General features: G+C 45.6%; 2 protein-coding genes across 10 annotated transcripts in view; both read right to left on the bottom strand.

Annotated features, from left to right (window-relative positions):
• The window catches only part of GNAL (G protein subunit alpha L), a 144,516-nt gene that overhangs the window by 7,497 nt on the left and 117,602 nt on the right, over positions 1 to 19,417 (bottom strand). For all 9 annotated transcript variants that reach the window (XM_026005979.2, XM_072734867.1, XM_026005977.2 and 6 more), the window contains 6 exons: positions 7,099 to 7,153; positions 5,879 to 5,952; positions 5,285 to 5,343; positions 4,834 to 4,954; positions 2,240 to 2,370; positions 150 to 217 (listed from right to left, as the gene is read on the bottom strand). In XM_026005979.2, the coding sequence (XP_025861764.2) occupies positions 150 to 217; positions 2,240 to 2,370; positions 4,834 to 4,954; positions 5,285 to 5,343; positions 5,879 to 5,952; positions 7,099 to 7,153 (508 nt within the window). The remainder of the gene's footprint in view (positions 1 to 149; positions 218 to 2,239; positions 2,371 to 4,833; positions 4,955 to 5,284; positions 5,344 to 5,878; positions 5,953 to 7,098; positions 7,154 to 19,417) is intronic.
• Positions 13,259 to 16,004, bottom strand: CHMP1B (charged multivesicular body protein 1B). The gene has a single exon (XM_026005980.2). The coding sequence runs from the start codon at positions 15,852 to 15,854 to the stop codon at positions 15,255 to 15,257; it is 600 nt and encodes a 199-aa protein (XP_025861765.1). The 5' UTR covers positions 15,855 to 16,004; the 3' UTR covers positions 13,259 to 15,254.

Genomic DNA, 19,417 nt, shown 5'->3' on the forward strand with positions numbered 1-19,417 from the left:
TCAGCGGTGAGAGGAAGCAACAACACCTTCCCTCATCTCTCGTAATTTGGGGGAGATTAAATGAGATCTCGAAAAGTTAAGTAATATGTAAATTGCAAAGAACAATATAACTCTAAGGTGGTAGAGAAACAAAGAATGAAATTGCTTACCAAAAATAGGTCTCGGATAAAGAATTTAGCTCGGGTAACTTTGGGATCTTCTCCTGCATCTGGTGTTGCTGTAAAAAGTCCAAGTGGAATTTAGTTTAAATAATGTGCAACAAACATACAACTCTATGGAAAATATAAGAGGAATGACAAAGTTGGGATGCCGTACACCCACAGCACTTTATTTCTCTCATTTAGCTCTAATAAAAGTTTTGTTTTTGTTTCTGGTGGTGGAGGATGACTCCCACTCAAATAAAATGAAAGCATGCCCCGGAACTGACCAAGCTCACAGCTGCCATCCCCTTCAGAGCTCTGGTGAGGGAGAAGTTCCAAGAGGCTGTTTTGACACTGGTTGTGCTCATCTGGTCTGCATTCTCTCTACTTAGCCTTGTTCTAGGAGGACCTCCCCTTCATGTTCCTACCACTGACTTGGACATTTGGAGTCCTTACATGAAATCAACTGCAGTGACCTGATTGTCCCATGCAGATTCTAAGTTCATGAGGTCCTTCAATATTTTCTGTGATCCCTGAAATCTACTTTCTTAAAATCTAAGCTTCACTGCATGTTCTTATTACTCTCTTCCTCCTCTGTTGCAACTACTCTGATTATATCATTACTCATGGCTTAGCAGGTGATGGGGATTGCTACAGGTGATGAATGAGGCTTGACCTGGAGACCTGCCATGCTTGGCCCAGGCAGGTGCCTGGGTGGGCTCAGTGCATGGGGAAGGAGGAGCCAGGGGGGAGAGGAGCACAGGATCCACAGAGGGTGTGTGTGGGAAGAGCACAGGATCGATGGAGGGTTATGGTGGGGGAACCTAATTTGTAGTATTTCCTGGTCAGGCAGGTATGGCCTCAGCTTGTGGTGGGATTAAGTCCCTGTTGGTAGAGATCATACCTAGGGTTGTGGTTGTATTTCAGAAAGATTTTGGCAGAAATTCAGAGAATGTTTTGGAACATTGAGGGAGCAGAGTAAGGGAGTCCAAGCAGGGCGCTATCTTGGCCAGATCCAGAGCTGAGAAGAGGGGAACAAGTGCCAGGACCCAGATGGAGAAGGAAAGAAGGACGAACATGTCACAGTGGACACTTGAGTGTTGACTGTCCAGGGTATGGGGCACGGGGGCCTAGCTGGCAGGAAAACAAAGAAGGTCCAGCTCGCTGGAGGCCACAGTCCAGGGAAGAGAGGGCAAGGCAAGTTGAGCATTGCTGACTCCTCTTAGGCTGGGGGCAGGCCACCAGGCTGGCTGAGGTTAGCACGAGGATCACTATGAATTTTCTTCACTTCTTATCTGAGTTTTCCTGAGTTTCTAAGGAAATTCCCTTTCTTTCTACTTTATCTAATTGGAGGTTCAAAATTTAAGAAGTAGTATCATTTTGTTACAAATAAATCCCTCCTATAAGGTGGCCCAGCATGTGCTGAGAACTGAAGAGCAGCAGTTGGAAATGAGGTCTGCCTGGGGCGGGGCCTTCCAGGATTTAGCACTGAGAGCACCCCTCCTCCAGGCTCCCTGAACCTTGGAGATGCTTGGCCACCCTGATGGTAGCCCAAGTCATCGCTAGGGACGAGAGGTAGGCATGGTGGCTGAAAGTGTGGGCCCAAGGGGTTCAGAGGCTGCCTTGTCCTGGCAAGCTCTACCTGAGTGATCTCAAACAAGTGACTACCTCTCTCAGCTCACTTTCCACAGGAAAACATGCAAATAACAGAAAGGTAGTTATTGTTAGGGTTATGGTAAGGGTCAAGGTCGATGTAAAGGGCTGACACAGTGCCCAGTTCACAATAGACCCAACCAAAGCACCAAGAGACACAACTTAATTCAGCCAGTGACCTACTCACACCCAAAAGTGCCCTGTCACCTACTGCTTGAATGGAAGTTTGAATGGAAAGTCAAACCTTGACATTTCTACAAATGGAATCCTAAGTAGGACATTTTAATACTCCCATATTCTAAGGTGGGGCAGTAGACCAGACGGTTGATTCAAATTAACTGAATTCCCTAAAATCATCAGAACTGTTTGAACTATAGTAACAGGCCTATTATAATACAAAATCAATTCTTTTCCTTTATCAGGAAAAACTAGTTCTGAAATCTTACCATCTTCAGGAACAGTATAATTTGCATACTCTGGGAAATAATCTTCAATTTTTGATTTCCCTGCCAAGACTTTTTCTGCCAGCATATCCTGTTTGTTCAAGAACAAGATGATAGAAATGGTCCGTAACCACCTGAAAGGAGAAATAAACATACAAACTTCACATTTGCCGCTACGTGAAAGTACCTGTAACATAGGAGTTACCTGGTGAAAACCACAACATTGACATTTTCCTAAAGTGCATAAGATTTAGAATTATTTGATATACCAATCTCCTGGATACCCACTCCAGTTGCAAGCAAGACATAAGTAAACTTTTTTAAATTTAAATTTTTTAATTTTTAAAAAGATTTTTCTGTTTATTTATTCATGAGAGACACAGAGAGGGAGAGAGAGAGAGAGAGAGAGGGAGAGAGAGAGAGGCAGAGGCACAGGCAGAGGAAGAAGCAGGCTCCATGCAGGGAGCCCGATGTGGGACTCGATCCCGGGTTTCCAGGACCACGACCTGGGCCGAAGGCGGCGCTAAACTGCTGAGCCACCCAGGTGTCCCTATAGTTCAGTATTTTCTAATCTATCTTTGTTGGGAATGCAATTTTACTGGTACCAAAACTAAGATTTATTTATGTAATAAATCACCTGGATTTTTGCAGTGCAGTTTACTAACGAAGGCTGGGAAAACTTGAAGTTAAAGTGTTAATAATAACAACAACAAAACACGAGTCACCAGCTAATCATACAGAATGTCATCTGTAGCTGGTTTGGTTTTTCCTGTGCTGAATCTGAACAGGGTGAGGTTCTCTGGAGTTGGAGCGGGATGTAAATGAGACATGGATCAAGACCACTGTATTGGATACTAAGAAGAGGTGCTCAAGTACAGGGAAAGTGAAGGATGGGAAGCTTCTCTCTCCGTTTTACTAAACAGACACTAAGAATTGGCTTAAGATGAACTCAGGAGGTTGGGATCCCTGGGTGGCTCAGCGGTTTGGCGCCTGCCTTTGGCCCAGGGCATGATCCTGGAGTCCCGGGATCGAGTCCCGCGACGGGCTCCCGGCATGGAGCCTGCTTCTCCCTCTGCCTGTCTCTGCCTCTCTCTCTCTGTCATAAATTAAAAAAAAAAAAAAAAGATGAACTCAGGAGGTACATTGGCAAAGCCTTTGTAAATTCTATTTCAAATGAATCAAGCTGATGATTAGTGCACAGGAATCTTACTATCAAGTAGAAATATAATCCATTCTTCCTTCAAATGGACATAGCTTTAAAAAATATAGAATCTGGGATGCCTGGGTGGCTCAGTGGTTGAGTGTCTGCCTTTGGCTCAGGGCGTGATCCTGGGGTCCTGAGATTGAGTCTCACATTGAGCTCCCTACAGAGAGCCTGCTTCTCTCTCTGCCTCCCTCTCTGTGTTGCGCTCGAATAAATAAATAAAATATTTAAAAATATATAGAATCCTGGTAAAAATGAATTTTTAATCATAGAAAATTTAAATGTAGGAAAAAATCAAATGTAATCACACCCAGAGGCAACTATTAGAACTGTTATGTTTTTACATCCAGGTTTTTTCCTATCCTCAGACATATTTATAAAACCAGATCATGGTGTTTTTAAATCTGCTTTTTCATTTAACAATATTGTGCTCATTTTCTCATGTAACTGTGCTTGTGTTTACATACATATATAAATTTATATATATAGATTTATATGTGTATATTTAAACATATAAAAATTTTAATGACTCTAAAGTGTTCCTCCTATAACCAATATTTCCTGACTCTTTTTCTTTCTCATTAATTGTCTTAGTACTATGTGCCACTGAGAACAGTTGTTAAACACTTACTTGATAGCGAAATACTTTTCTGGTAATCCAAATGTTTTGCAAGGTCAGCTTATGTTTCCTGTCCTCCTTGGTGATATTTCTTATTAAACAGTTCAGAAAACACTTTGATTATTAACTACATATGTGTGTACTGTATGTGTGCTTCTCCTGGATCTTTCTTTCTAAAATAATCACCCCTTTTGCAATAGTAGCTGTTTCAAACATGATTATGCTGTGTTTTCTGACCTGTAAGGGATCTTCTAGAGATCATCTAGTTATTTGTGGATGGTACTTTGTAAATTTTAAAAACCAAACAAGGGGCACTTCGGTGGCTCAGTCAGTTAAGCATCTGCCTTCGGCTCAGGTCATGATCCTGGGGTCCTGGGATCAAGTCATGTGTTGGGCTCCCTGCTCAGTGAGGGGGTCTCCCTCTCTCTCTGCCTCCTCCCCCCCTGCTCATTCTCTCTCTCAAATAAATAAAAAAAAATCCTAAAAAAGATAAAAATAAAAAATAAATTTGAATCCTAGATATAATCTTGAGCTCTTAAAACAGATATTTAAATTTTCTTGACAAAGCACTATCAAAGCTTCATCAAAGAATACTCCCCATATTAAGTGTGTCTATACAGGAGATGACCAAAAGAGATCCTGCTAATGGTTCTGGATTTATCAGTACAGAAAGAATGAATTTATCTGGAGAATAAAAACGAAAGTGAGTTGAGTGGCATTTTTAGTGAAAAAAAATTTGCAATCCAGAGGTGCAAGTGAATTTATTTTTGTAACCTGTTGTTCCAGATGCTTTCGAAAAGGTCCAGGGACTCTCTGAGCCTGTTGGTGTTGTTATCTTCCCGAATCACCATGTTGTAGCTGCTGCAGGCTGCGACATAAATGATAGCTGTGACGTCTGTGTGGGAGAAGAGAGACAAAGGGAAGCACCTCCGTTAGACAGGCAGCCACTGTGCGGGTATGATAACGTCCGCACGCAACTGCTACTCATTTTCCTCCCGTGATTATGAGAATGACTGAAGGAAGCACTGTGCGTGTAACTGGTCCTTTCACTCATGTACCCATACAAGCCAATGATAAATGTAAATTTGGGATGGTTCAGTTCATGATGAGATTCAGATTCACATTTAAGGCATGGAATAGACGATCTCATCCAAAGCTACTTCAGCACATTAGCGGGAATGAGCGTGAGAATTCATCTCTGTTCTTGAGAAAGCATAGGAATCACCGTTAAAGCACTGGATCCATTTTCTTCTTTCATCCCTCTGGCCTCCGACATCAAACATGCTGTGGAGGAGCAAGAGGACACAGTCATTTGAGGCGAGACCCCCTGTACTTCCCTCCTCTGCTCTGGCTCCCGGCCTGCAGCACTGCTCCCTGCACAGCCTGGGCAGACAGCTCCACCGGCTCTGAGATTCTGCACCACTGCCTGGCCCAGGAATCCACACCCAGTTGTTCCTTGGGTCACAGTCCTCACCCTGCAGTCACCAGGTTGGCCTGGGGCCCACCTCTTGGGCAGCCTGCATGGACCATGCACCTGCTTGAGCGGCTGCTCTGTACCTACCCAAATGCCGCTGGATATTTCTCACCTTCTCAGGTGGCTTTGGCTCCCACCTTCCTCCCCGCCCTAAACTTACTGCATGCCCTTTAGGGCTACAGAATCTGTATGGGCTTATTCACAAGGGCAGTGAGGTACATTTGGGATGACAGAACCCCCAGGACCCACAGGTGGACGGCTGGATCCCCAATCCCATTAGGACCCCAGCAGCCAGCCAGGGGGGCATCCTGCCCTGTCTCTGCAGGCCTGCTCTCAACAACTTACTGAAAGTTTACTTTGTCCACTTGGAATCGGGTCTCAAAAATCCCTGATGTCAGTACTCTGCATCTGAGAAGGTCCTGAGAAGAAGACAAACCAAGTGGCATCATTGTTGTCCTTCAGAAGGAGAGCCCTGAATGCAACCACAATAACCCAGTTTTTCAAATAACCATTTTTTCTAAATTGTAAGAGAGACAATAATAGTTAAAAAGTCAGACAAATGCTCTGCCCTCCACCTCCTCCCCCCAAGCAGAAAGTCACAATTAACGTACTGGTTTGGTCTTAGAGACTTAATACCTGTGCTTATATTTTCTTTCGGATTTTTCTTTCTTTCTTTTTTTTTTTTAATCACATCTGCACATGTCCGAGTGCTTCCTATCACAGGTGTGCCTGACACGAGACCCTGGAGAGCCGCCTGCTCTGGGTGCAGACCGTTTGGGTGAGAAGTTAAAGGGTCAATTGCTGTTGGGTAATTTCGAGCTCTTGGGGCCAGTCTCATAGAGAGATGGATTGCAGGGGAGAGAGGACCTCAGGCTTCCAGGGGACGCAAAGAAGAGAGAGCTGCCAGGAGGGGCCCATAGCCAAGGCCCTCCAGGGACACATACACTGGGGGAGTCTTGGAAAGGCAGTTGAGAACGGAGCCCCTAGCTTCCAAGGAGTTCAGTAGCTCTAGAGGTGTCTGGGGGGCTTCTAAGCCGAGCAGTTCAGGGTGATCCAAGTCTCTCCAGATGCCTGATGGCCAAGGTTCCAGGGACATAGGAGGTCCCTCTCTGCTACTTACAAATGTGCAGTGGGGGCGCTTATATCCAGCTCAGCCCACAGGCCACACTTGGAGAGTGTGTCCGTGATGTGGGACCCACACCAGGGCCCAAAGCAGAATGCGCAGAATGCACGAAGCTGGAGAAGCAAAGGTGGGGTTTTCTGTGGACGCCTCTAAGAGGAATGGGAATTGCATGTTCCTATTCCACAGATAAGATTATTTTGGTGTTGGCAGTTCAGAAATCTAGCACATTTTAGCGAGCCACGTCAGGGAGCAAATCACAGGGTATGGTAAACATGCCACATGCCCCTGCAGGGACAGTGGAAACAATTTGCAAGAAGTAGCTATTTATGGATAAATAAAAATTCCCCCCCCCCCATTAAAAATATCATTGAATAAAACCGGCAATTCCTCGAATCTCGCCAAATTCCAACAGGTGGCTGGGGCTCTCTCTAGCTTCACATACCTGGTCTGTGGGTGTGTAGTCCACCAAACTGACACTGTCGATTCTCTCCAGGAAGCTGAAAAGAGACCCACAAATGCTCAGGGGTGCTCTCTGACGGCTTTCTCCTGGGCTGTGGGCACGGGGGTGGGACAGTCGCCCGAGCAGGGCAGGGAAGCTGGGCCAATTCTGCCTTAGGCTAAAGCTGCATTTTCTATCCCCCCCCTGCACCCCCCTAGCACCCCCCCTCGGCCTTCCGTCCCCCTCCTTCTGGGTGGAGCCTGGAGCAGAAGGCCACGTTGCAGTGTAAACACGGCGTGGGAGGCCAGAGGTGGTCCTTCGGGCCAGGGCCCCTCGGGACACCTGCGCGCTGCGGGCCTCGCCGGCTGCGCACCTGCCGCCACGTGCGCTCCCGGGCGGGGCGGGGCGGGGCGGGAGCACGAGGTATCAGCCCTGCGCGGAGGACCACGTGGCGGCTGCGCCGGTTCCTCGGCCCGCGGAGGCCGCCTTGTCGGCCTGAGCTAGAGCGGCGCCTTCCCCTCTCCCTGCCACCCCGGCTTTCCTTTCCCGCAGGCGTTCGCCGGGCCTGCCCCCGTCCACGTTTATTTGTTTACATTCATTATCCCTTTCTTCCCCCAGGGGCGGGGCAGGCCTCGTGTCGCTGGCCCGGAGCCCGAGCAGGTGGCACAGGCCCGGCCCCCAGATCTTTGTTGGAGGAACGAATGTCCGCCCCCCTCCTCCCGCAGCCGGCAGAGGTCTGAGAGGCCCGGCCCACAGTGACACTGCGGAGGTTTTCAAGACACAGGGGACACGGGCCTGGTTACCCGGTGAGCGAGGACTCCTGGCGAGGGGGGCGGGCAGCGAGGCTTCAGAGGGAAGGACACAGACACGGCGACTTTCTTGCCTGTCCAGCTCTGCTGTGGTGGGGGTTCCTTTACCGAAGTAAAGCAATGATGGGCCTTCCTCTAGTGCTCTCGTGCTTGTGGGCATTTTGCACAGTGCAGGACGGGTGTCACCACCCCATCCCTACAAACTCCCTCCACCAGCCTGCATGGCAGGCCCATGAGATGCTTCTTAGCATGGACAAGACAGAGGCCGAAGGTACATGAAGACCACTTAATGCCCTTGGCCATTGTTATCTCCTTCCTACTGGAGAGGTAAAAGTAGTCCTCAGTGGTCCAGGATGGTGGCCTGGTGCTGGGGGGACATATTGGCAGCCCCTCATCCGTGCACCCTCGTGGACAAGGGCCAGCAGCTCCACAAACAAGACCTGCCTTAGAGGCGCCCTTGCCACAGGTAGGTCACAGGTGGAATGTAGGAAGGGGCAAGAATGGGTCCGCTGGTGGAAGGGATTTCCTTTCAGAGACAGGAAGTGGCAGGAGGGCAGCATCAGGAATGAACTCATTTTGGCTAGAAGATAGGGCCGGTCCTACCCCTGGATGGCAACTGTGGTAGCAGTGGGTGGGAGAGCCACCTGCTCCTGGAGAAGGACAACAGAATGATGGCCAGGTGACAAGGCTTCAGAGAAGCCAAAGGGACTGTGATCTGCCCAGGGCCTCTCTGGAGTGGGCAGTGCGGGCCCTGGGAGGTGCTGCTATGTGCCTAACCCGAAGGTGGGAGAACTGCTGGGGCAGAGCTAGTTCCCAAGGGGGAGAGGCTTGGACAGAGTACAGACAGCCCTGCAAGTGCCACAGGAGGAGCTACGGGGAGCTAGGGAAACATGGGAGGTGCCAGGAGGGGCCTGGCTGGCTTGGGGCCTGGTTTGAGAGCCACAGTGTTGTGTGGCTCAGTCCTTGCTGGCTCAAATTTGGTGGAGTGGACAGTCCTGCTGAAGTACACAGTGAATTCCCAATCACCTAGCAGGTAAGGGGCAGAAAGACTCTGTGATGGAGAGTCTTCAGCTCCTGGAAAGGGGGTTCTGGTCTCTCACCCAGACAACTGGGTGGGTCTGAGGGTGGGGTGGGGGCAGATGGGCTGCTGCCCTCACACTGTGTAAAGCTATAATAATTTGATTCAGAGATGGTCTGTCCTCTTGGCAGGAGACATATAATACTAAACATGTGTTACAGAAACCAATCATCTCTGATTAAAGGGGCTAGGAAATGAACCTAAATATGGAGCCTATGGCTATAGTTAGAGTTTAGGAAGCAACTAATTTCAAACAGGATGCAAATAAAGTAGAGGTAGGTGGGAGAATTTATTCAGATGGTAATGACTAGTATAAGTAGAAACGATGAAATGTTAAAAAATACATCAAAAGTTCTTGATAGGTGTGATTAAAGACTGCCTTCCAAAGGAAGCAGTGGGAGTACCTTACTGAGCCCCATTAAAACTAAGTGGTTCGGAGATGCCAGTGACAAAGGCAAAGATGTCAAGCTCGTTCCCATCCCTAATCTCCACGATGGAATTCAAAGTTCCTTCCAGCTCTGATACTTAATGATCTGAGACCCGAAAGGCATCAATAAACATTTCCAAGAGTATCTTCTGTATTGTTACTGATGCTGAATGGTATTGTCAGTTCATACATTTCAAAATTGTGCAATGAAAATGTGAAAATTCCCCCCCTGAATGTGAATGTGTCCCCCAATTCTTTGAAAGACCCTCGAAGGCATAAAGGAATGAAAGAGAAATCTGTAGTAGTAGATTTCTGCCAACCTTAGTCTGGTTCAGTCAATATATTTTCCAGCATGTTGTAGAAACGCTTCAAATTGGAGCTCCTAAGATAGTATCTATAGAGAAATGAGTTTTAAAAGGGTCTTCTAAATCATACATGGAATTTTGTATGACTACATTTTAAAGGGTTAGTAAAATTGTCTTCTTAAATATGCCACTGCCTCTTAAGTGCAAAAATTAACCAGATTTAAGAGCCATTCATTCACACTAGATATAGAGTTGCAAGACAATACCAAACTACGATTATAAAAAGTCACCATGGTGATATGCACTCTCTAAAGAAGTAATTAAAAAGCAATTTACTTTGATTTTTTTTTCACATTATTTCCTGCTAAAGCTGAGGATATTCATGTTTGCAGAAACATTTTCTTGTCATGTATATTCCCCCTCTTGCTTAATACTGGCACCAAATAGCAGCTCATTGTCTGTTTCTCACCCGCTGTTTGCTACCCCAGTAAAATAACTCAGAAGTCACAGAGTTCTTATGAATGCGGAGTTTATCATGAAGAGGGATGAGGGATCACGAAAAGATGAAAACTGTTGTTAAATACCTTTAAACAATGAGATCTGAGAAAAAGCACCAACTAAATTTAATGAGAGTATTCATAATTATTTTGTTTGTGAAAAATGTAGCAAGTTGGAACTCTGCCAAAGGTTGGTAAGAAATTTCTCTCAGTTACAGAAATTTACTTCGTGATGCTAACGTACGTGATATAAAAACACTGTGGAAGAGAACAAGATTACCTACACGGTGACAAGGTACCAGGTGGTTCCCATGTGCAGCAGGTTGAGATCCATGCTACTTAAAAGGTGGTCCTCAGACCAGCAGCAGCAGCAGCCGCAGCAGCCGCAGCAGCACCTGCAGACCTTGGGGATGAGGACTTGCAGCTGAGCCATATCCCAGGTGGTTCTGATGCGTAGTAGCCCCGGGGATTCAGTGACCCCTGTGCACATCACAGTCTGTGGAACGCTTTTTCCTCTCTGTTTTTACTGCCATACTGCTCTAGGCTCTCTCACTTCAATGGGACAATAGTTTTTTTTTTTTTTTTTTAAGATTTTATTTATTCATGGAAGACACACAGAGAGAGACAGAGAGGGGCAGACACAGGCAGAGGGAGGAGCAGGCTCCATGCAGGGAGCCTGATGTGGGACTTGATCCTGGGTCTCCAGGATCACACCCTGGGCTGAAGGCGGCGCTAAACCGCTGAGCCACCTGAGCTGCCCGATACAGTTTTTGATGACTCACACTCCTGCTCCTTTCCTCAGCGTAAAGTCCACATGTTCAGTCAGCCTGGCCTTCGAGCCCCTCCCAGTCTGTCCAGTCTCTTCACTCCTTTTGACGTCTTGACATGGACATCGAATGAACCCTCCACTCCTTTCAAATCCCCGTAAGGCTTTGAGCCTCAGACCTTTGGGTAATTCCCGCTTCCTTTTCTTGCTAGTTCCAGATTCAACCCTACCCAGAGGCAGTTCTAACCACTACCAACATTGTGATTACATTCTCTGCATACTTCATGTTCATGATTTGATTAGCACAGACTACAGCCTTATACTATGACTTACTGCTTTTTTCAAAGTCAAGGTGTAAAACACATAATGTGTGTCAAGTGCACTGATCTTAAGTGTTCATCTTGATGACTTAACATTTTTTAAGATTCTATTTATTTATTCCTGAGAGACACAGAGAGAGAGGCAGAGACACAGGCAGAGGGAGAAGCAGGCTCCCTGCAGGTAGCCTGATGCAGGACTCGATCCCAGGACCCCGGGATCATGACCTGAGCCACAGATGCTCAGCCACTAAGCAACCCAGGTGCCCTGATGACTTAACATTTGTATACACTCATGTCCATTTTTCTCTTTATGTGTATGCTTTGCCTAACTGTACTGAAGACTGTTTAAGGCAGAAGTGGCATTTTTTTTTTCTCTAGAAAGAAGCCCCAAATAACCAACATCTGATATACTTTGGTCTCAATCTTTTATTATATGCAGTCATTCTAAATAAACGCTGCTGAACTGTCTGTCCTGCTACTATTTGAGAGGGAGGGATGATGTATAAACTGTGAAGAGCAGGAACAAACACTGGAATTTGGGGACATGCTTCTGAGGAGACACACGAGGGCTCTGGCCGAGTGCCCACTGCACCCCCTTTATACACTATATTCGTTGTCATTAGAGAGCTCCTGGACGTGATCACAGGTGAGAGCCCTGAGTGAGCCATGCATTCATGCTAGGAACTACTACCAGGTGCCAACTGAGCTGCGTTCCACACCAGGCCCAGTGATTGTGACCAAGACAGACAGTGTCTTATCATCTTGTAGAAAAACAAATCTAGGTAAACCAGGCAGGTATTTTTGCTAATGCCATTTGGTTGATTAAAAGAAAAAGAAATTACAAGTGCCTGTTCATCAGTTTATTTATTTATTATTATTATTATTTTTTAAGATTTTACTTATTTATTCATGAAAGACACAGAGGAGAGAGAGGCAGAGACACAGGCAGAGGGAGAAGCAGGCTCCATGCAGGGAGCCCGATGTGAGACTTGATCCTGGGACCCTAGGATTATGCCCTGGGCCAAAGGCAGGTGCTAAACCACCGAGCCCCTCAGGGATTCCCTGTTCATCAATTTATTCGATGTCCCCTGGCTTGTGGCTTTTTGCCATTAGTATCAAAGACCTTGAACTTTGGATTTTGGCTACAGAAATGCCTCCTAGAGAATGGTGTGCATGATGTGCGTATGAGAGGAAGCATCCAGAACAGAGGTCCCTTACTTCTGCTTTATAATGTGACGTTTATTTGGCTAACCGGAGACCATGTTCAGTTAATAAGGTTATTAGACTGGTGCTTATTTTAGGCGGCTCTTTTCCAAATCAAGGACACAGGTTAGGCACGTAGTGTGTAAGATTCATAGCATGCCTCCGTCTGAAAGGCACACGTACACATGAACACTTCCAGGAGAAACAGGTTTATTAAGAGTTCTCCAAGTGCATATGTATCATTAAACTGAAATAAACTAAATAGTTCATAAAAGTATATTCTAAGTCCATGTTAGAAACTGTGCACTTGGGGGCACCCAGGTGGCTTCTCCCTCTGCCTGTGTCTCTCATGAATAAATAAAATCTTAAAAACAAAACACAAACACACACACACACACACACGTCTGTGCATTTTGAAGGCAGGAAGTAAGAAAGGAGAAATAAGCATAAAAACTGTATTAGTGGCTGTCTGAAAGATTAACTGCATCCTTGGTGTGTTGAGCCTTTTGTAAGTCATACCTATCATTAGCTCACTTAAGTTTCAAGATGAGGAAGAATCTTGTTGCCATGAAGAAACTATTAAAGAAGTAATAGCTAGGGTTTCTAGAAGTATACATGGAAATTCCATGTCAACAAAACAAATTAAGGTAGTAAGGGAGAGTCTAGAAAAATACCATGCTTTTTGAACCAAATCTACCTCTGAATTCTTACTTCGTACATGGTTTTTTAAACAGGATGCGCACTCACATGCAGTAACATGCAGTTTAAAATGATTTATTTGACAAACTTCTGTGGCTTACATTTTAGCATTTCATCAACTGCAAAAGTGAGGAAATAATTCATGGGCCTGGTATGCTTTTGAAAATATTTATGGTTCATAAAAATGTACATTCATATAGTTTGAAATGAACATATTTTAAGAAAGTTCAAGCATATACAAGCATTGTTTAATCTCACAAAATATATTAATTTTGTTGGGAATATTTGCACTATAAAAGGGTCTTTAATTTACCAAAGGATTTGACACTGAGCTTTACTTTAAGTTGTAATTATTTTTTCCAGTCTAAAGAGGGGTACGACTCATGCTATACTCACATAGCTGCTTCTGTGCAACCATATGGATGAGAAGAGACACCAAAAGGGTAAAGTCTTAGTTAGAAAGAAGATGCAGGACAGACAACCGACAGGTGTCCCTTAAGGAAGACTTTGGAACAATATCCAGTCAGATATAAAGACACTTAAATATGAGGGTCAGTCCTCATCTGCATATACCTGTTCTTTTTTTTTTTTTTTTTTCCTTTAACACACTCATTCATACTGGAAAACGTAATGGTGACTATTTGGTCATGAATCTTTCAAAGGGCTTCGAAGAATCCCTAGAAGTATCTTCTGAAACACTGAATTCTTTTATGGGGAAATCTACCAGAGGAGGAAGGGGGGAATTTCAAACATCCTTAAATATTTGACTTCGATTAATATACTCGCCAAGGCAAAAGCAAATTGCTGCTCTCCATGTTTGGAGGCTATGAGAAAGTGGTGGCTACAGGCTTCACTTTGCAGACAGAGAATACAAACTGCTGTCCCAGAAAGAAGAAATGCAGCAAATATGGGCTCTAGCCTTAGAGGGTCAAGCCTGCTGTCCCATTCTGCATCTTTCCTTCTCAGACTTCCAGATGGCTGCATTTAGATTTAAGTTATTTGCATGGCTAAATAAAATATTCCAATTTATATTTCTAAGGTTTTTCAACAAGTTGTTGCTTTAAAGGAAAACAATAAATGCAAATAATTAGAACTTGAAAAGCAGTTCTAATTTTATACCTATTTTTGGTTATTAACATCAAACAAAATCTACAAACACACCACCCCATGGTTTTCTCAAAACTAATCAACAGTTCTTTGGCAATGTTAGAGTAATCATGACTGCCATGCTAGTTAACATACTTTATGACACGTTTAATTGAAGTGTTGAAATAGGAAAAGAACTATAAATGTGTTCAAGATGTTCATATGAAACTGTCATGTTAAACCGTGTCTTTTGAAAAGCTCTTTAGTAAAAGAAAATATAAATGAGTGAACAATTTTTCCTTATAATAAATTATGTGGCATTTTCTCCAGTTATAAAAGGATAACTACCACACAGAAAAATCTGGGGGAACAAAGAGTAAGACAACATTATGCAGAATGTCCTACCATAATTTTAGTGTAAGTTACCAGAACAGATCAATAAAACAGTAGTCTGGATGTGATGGCAAAGGAAAAAAAACAACAACACAGAAATAGACTGTCCATTAAGTCGAATGAGGTGTTGATAGCCCTGTAACCAATCTAAATAATCATTTTCCTTTCTTTAATTTTTATGCACCGCCAATTGAATATCTATGCAATTCTAGATATTACCAATTACACTAAATTTTAAAAAGTTCAATTTTGAGAATTCAGACAGAAAACTGAATATACGGAACGAGAGTTTCGACCAAACTTTTGAGAAAGATTCATACACACCAAATACCTAAGAAGCAGCTATAAAAATACACATCACAAGCTATACGGAACTTTAAAATCCAGTTAAGATGGAGGAAGCCTGGAATTTCTTAGTGTATCTGGAGAGCACTGTAAACCCAAAGATAGAAGCATCTTAAGTAAAGAGCATTTCAGCATTCTGGCATGTTGAGTCCCTACAGTAGAGGATCTCACTAATATACAGAACATTTCGGAAGGCGGCCACGGCCAGGAAACCTCAGGGGGGTTCCGCTGTCACACCTGATCCCGCAGGCGGGCCAGTCTCTGGGACAGTTCATCCTGCTCGGCGGAGGCCACGCTGGTGCCCACGGAGCCGGTCTGGCCCTGCGGCAGCTCCATGTTGAGGTCTAGGCCAGCCTCGTCTGCCATTTCCTGGAGCAGCATATCCACTTGGTTCTGGGGAGTGGTCAGCGTAGTCGTGCTGCTCATCGTGTCTTCCATTTGCTGCGTCTGGACGTCCAGCGTTTCAAACTGGTGCTCAAATTTGTCCATCAAAGCAGAGATCTTCTCCAGATTCATGGTCTTCAACGTTGCGTCCATCGACTTCACCACACCGGCCATCGACTTGGTCACCTTGCCCATCGTCACCGCCGTCTGCACTCTGGCAGCCACCGCATCGACCCGCGCACTCATTCTCAGGAAATTCACCGCCTGGTTCTTCTGGCGAATGGCGTTTTCGGCGTGTATCCTCGCCACTTCCATGTTGCCCTTCTGAATGGCCTTTTTAATCTTGGCCTTTTCGGCCTTTTCTTCCTTGTCGCATTTTTTGGCACTCCTGCTGAGTTCTTTGGCGGCGAACTTTAGGTTGAACAGGTGTTTCTCCATGTTGGACATAGTCGGGCGCCTCCTTGGGGTCGGGGGCCAGGGCCGAAATGAGCTCGAAAGAGAGAGAAAGAGGCAGGTCCGCTCCCGGCCGCCGCTCCTTTGTTTTGGTCCCACTTCCTGTTTCTACCGCGCGCGGCGCAGAGGGTGACGTCAGAGCCCGGCGCCGGGGCGGGGCCCGCGGGACCGGGGGCGGGGCGCCGCGGGACCCAGGGGGCCGGACCACGCAGACGCGGGCGGGGTTTCGCTGGACGCTGCTGGTGTAGGTTGCGGCGCTCTCTCTCTGCGCCCAGTTTAGAAGTATTTAAGCCTCAGAAAGCTCCACGCACACTCGGGAACACAGCTATCGAAGCAGGCAGGCTGTGTCTACAACTACACGTAGAAAAACCTCCGGACTCCCAAACTGGCAGGCCTTCAGCCGGCGGACCGTCAGCTGGGTCTGCAGACCGCAGCTTGCTTTATATGCATGGGTGCCGCTTCCTCAGGGGCACCTGAAACCGTGGGTCATCAGTTCGTGGACAAAACGCGAGGTGCATCGTTGACTTGCCTGGAGTGTTGTGATACCCTCTGGCTGCAGTGGTGAAAAGACCTTCACAACGTGCACCACCGTATTCGTGCCGTAGCTTTAAGTTCAGCCTATAGTGTGTCGCCAGCAACTATCATCCGAAAACCCTTGTGTTTTAGCAATATAAGGACCCATCTTTTGCTGACACAATTCTATCTATTTGATGTTTTATAAATATCCAAGGAACTTCACTCACATTCAAGTTTGACAGGCTACATTGTCATTTTAAATTATGCAGGCAGAGAACGGTGAAGTATTGGGACTCACATCCACTGGCATACATCAAGACTGTCACCATGTATCACACCCTTAAAAAACTCAGGCTTTCAAATGGCAGCAATATGGGCTACGGTTTTTCTGTTTTAGAAAGATTCCCTAGATACAGACAATAACAAAATATCAGAAGGCCCAACCTGCCCTAATGAGCTAGGTTGAGAATAATACTGAGAGTTAATTCTGTTTAGAGAGAATTTTAACCTGGCATCTTGCCATCCCTTTCAGTTACCTGTACCAGTAACTTACAGTCTTGAGCCACAAAGTAAAGGTGTCACATGCATCTTCCTAAAACACTGCTTTGATTATATCACTCATTTGCTCCTAAACCCAGGCATAAACACTGAACTTCTCTAGGAGGCATACTGGGTCCCCATTGTCTTTTCTGCCCTTGCCCTATGTGCCCGTCAAACTGGACTGAAGCTTGGGTGTCTAGGATCTAGTGGAGAATGAGGTACACTCAGTGCTCCTCCCTCTGTGTATACTGTCCCTGCTGCCTGGGCTTACACACCCCATGCATCTCTGCCTCTTGATATCCTACCCCTTCTCAGAAGCCACCCTCTCCATGAAGCCTCCCAGAAGCCCCCTCCTCTGTGCTGACCCTGTACTCTGTACCTCTGCTCTACCACACAGGGCACACCTCCTGATTCATGTTCTGTGGGCTCAGGGCACCGTACTGGATTATGAACTGTGGAAGCAGAAAACAGTCTTATTCCTTTCCCCCTGAGGAACCCAGCCATCTCTCTGCACATAGTAGGCACTGAGTCCAAGAAGGCTTTGCTGACTTGAACTGTGGTTGAGAGGAGCTAGAACATTATCCTATTTAGTAGCTTAGCCAAGGTTACTTTTTTTTTTTTTAATATTTTATTTGTTTATTCATGGAGAGAGGCAGGGATACAGGCAGAGGGAGGAGAAGCAGGCTCCATGAAGGGAACCTGATGTAGGACTGGATCCTGGGACTCCAAGATCACGCCCTGAGCCAAAGGCAGACGCCCAACCACTGAGCCACCCAGGCATTCCCCAAAGTTACTATTTTTTTTCTAAAGTAGTAGAACACTTTCTTCACATGAGACACTTCTAGAAATGATAAGCAAATAAAAGGAAAAAAACCTGTTTGAAGTGAGGATAGAGGGCCCACAACTCCTTCTCTCCCCCCCCCTGCCCCCCAATCCACCCTCCCTTTCTTTTGGGTTCCTCGACATATTCCATAGTTTGCCTAATGACAAACTCTAATTAGGTGAGAGTTTGGAATATAATCACGAGAAACTTTGATAGATGAAGAGGATGATGACAACTAACGTTTATTAAGTGCTGATGTGCCAGGCATTGTTCCAGGCACTTTACATGAATTAGCTCATCTCATCTGCACAAACCCTATGCAGTAATACTACTAACACCTCCAATTTACAGGTCAGGAAACAGAAGCACAGAGAGCTAAGCAACTGGCCCGAGACCACACATCTGCTAAGCGTTAGAAATAAGATTCTATGGATACAGCGAGACCAGTAGAAGAGCAGGGTGGAGTCCAATCAGTTAACAAGAATAAAAGACTGATCATCTTTGGCTTAAAAGAAGAAGGTGACTTAGCTGTTCTTTTGAGCAGACTGAGGACTTGCATTGACTGTAAGGTTAGTGTGACCTAAGTAAGATGCTAAAAGCAATTAACATGCCTTGACACTATAGTCATTAACTGATGGCAAGTCTCCTCTCTGGGCTGTGCAAACAGTCTAGAGCATGGGGTGGAGTTCCAGAAGCCAGATTTTCAGATTATTGGGACAGCCTGGAACACAGAAGAGGACAACCTTGCCCTTGGCCAGTACTCCTCCACCCACCCACCCCCAGGAGCTCGGTAGTAGCAGTCCTCAGGCCCCATCCTCTTCTCTCCTCTATCAATACCCCAGCCATCCCCATTGTGTTCAGATGATCCACAGCTCACATTCTCGCTTTTACATTTCTAGAGCAAATTTTACTTCCAAGCTCCTGTATCCCTGTCTCCTGATACTGGAGAATCTGGGGTGCCAGACGGTTTGGCACCTCCTCCAACTGACTGAATTCCCAGTCCTAACCCCCAAAGCTGATCATCCTACTTATTAAATGTCACCTCTGTTCATCCAGTTATTCAAGCCACATTCTTAGGAATAATCCTGGACAACTCCCTTCACTGCATCTACATTCTATTGGTAAGTTTTTCCATTCTTTACATTCCATCAAGGGTGAAAACCTCCAGGCTCTGTTTCTGACTAGCATGTTTTCTTTTTCATGTATCTAGTGAAGGAGAGATTATCTTGAGTGTATGAAAGATCACCAAGGGAAATTTTGGTCCTGTGGAAATTCTGACTGCACGTGAGAATCTTCTGGACTTAATTCATGGTGCAAAGAAAGAATACAGGCCTTTCTTGATTTACAATATGCTATATCTCAAAAAACCCATTCTTTTTATTTATTTATTTATGATAGTCACACACACACACACAGAGAGAGAGAGAGAGAGAGAGAGAGAGGGAGAGAGAGGCAGAGACATAGGCAGAGGAAGAAGCAGGCTCCATGCACCGGGAGCCCGACGTGGGATTCGATCCCGGGTCTCCAGGATCGCGCCCTGGGCCAAAGGCAGGCGCTAAACCACTGTGCCACTCAGGGATCCAAAAAAACCCATTGTTAAGTTGGAAATATCCTAATCTGAAAGTGCACTGAATACATCTAACCTATTGCCACCATAGCTGAGCTAGCCCACCTTAAA

Source organism: Vulpes vulpes, chromosome 13, assembly GCF_048418805.1.
Source record: "Vulpes vulpes isolate BD-2025 chromosome 13, VulVul3, whole genome shotgun sequence".
Lineage (NCBI taxonomy): Eukaryota > Metazoa > Chordata > Mammalia > Carnivora > Canidae > Vulpes > Vulpes vulpes.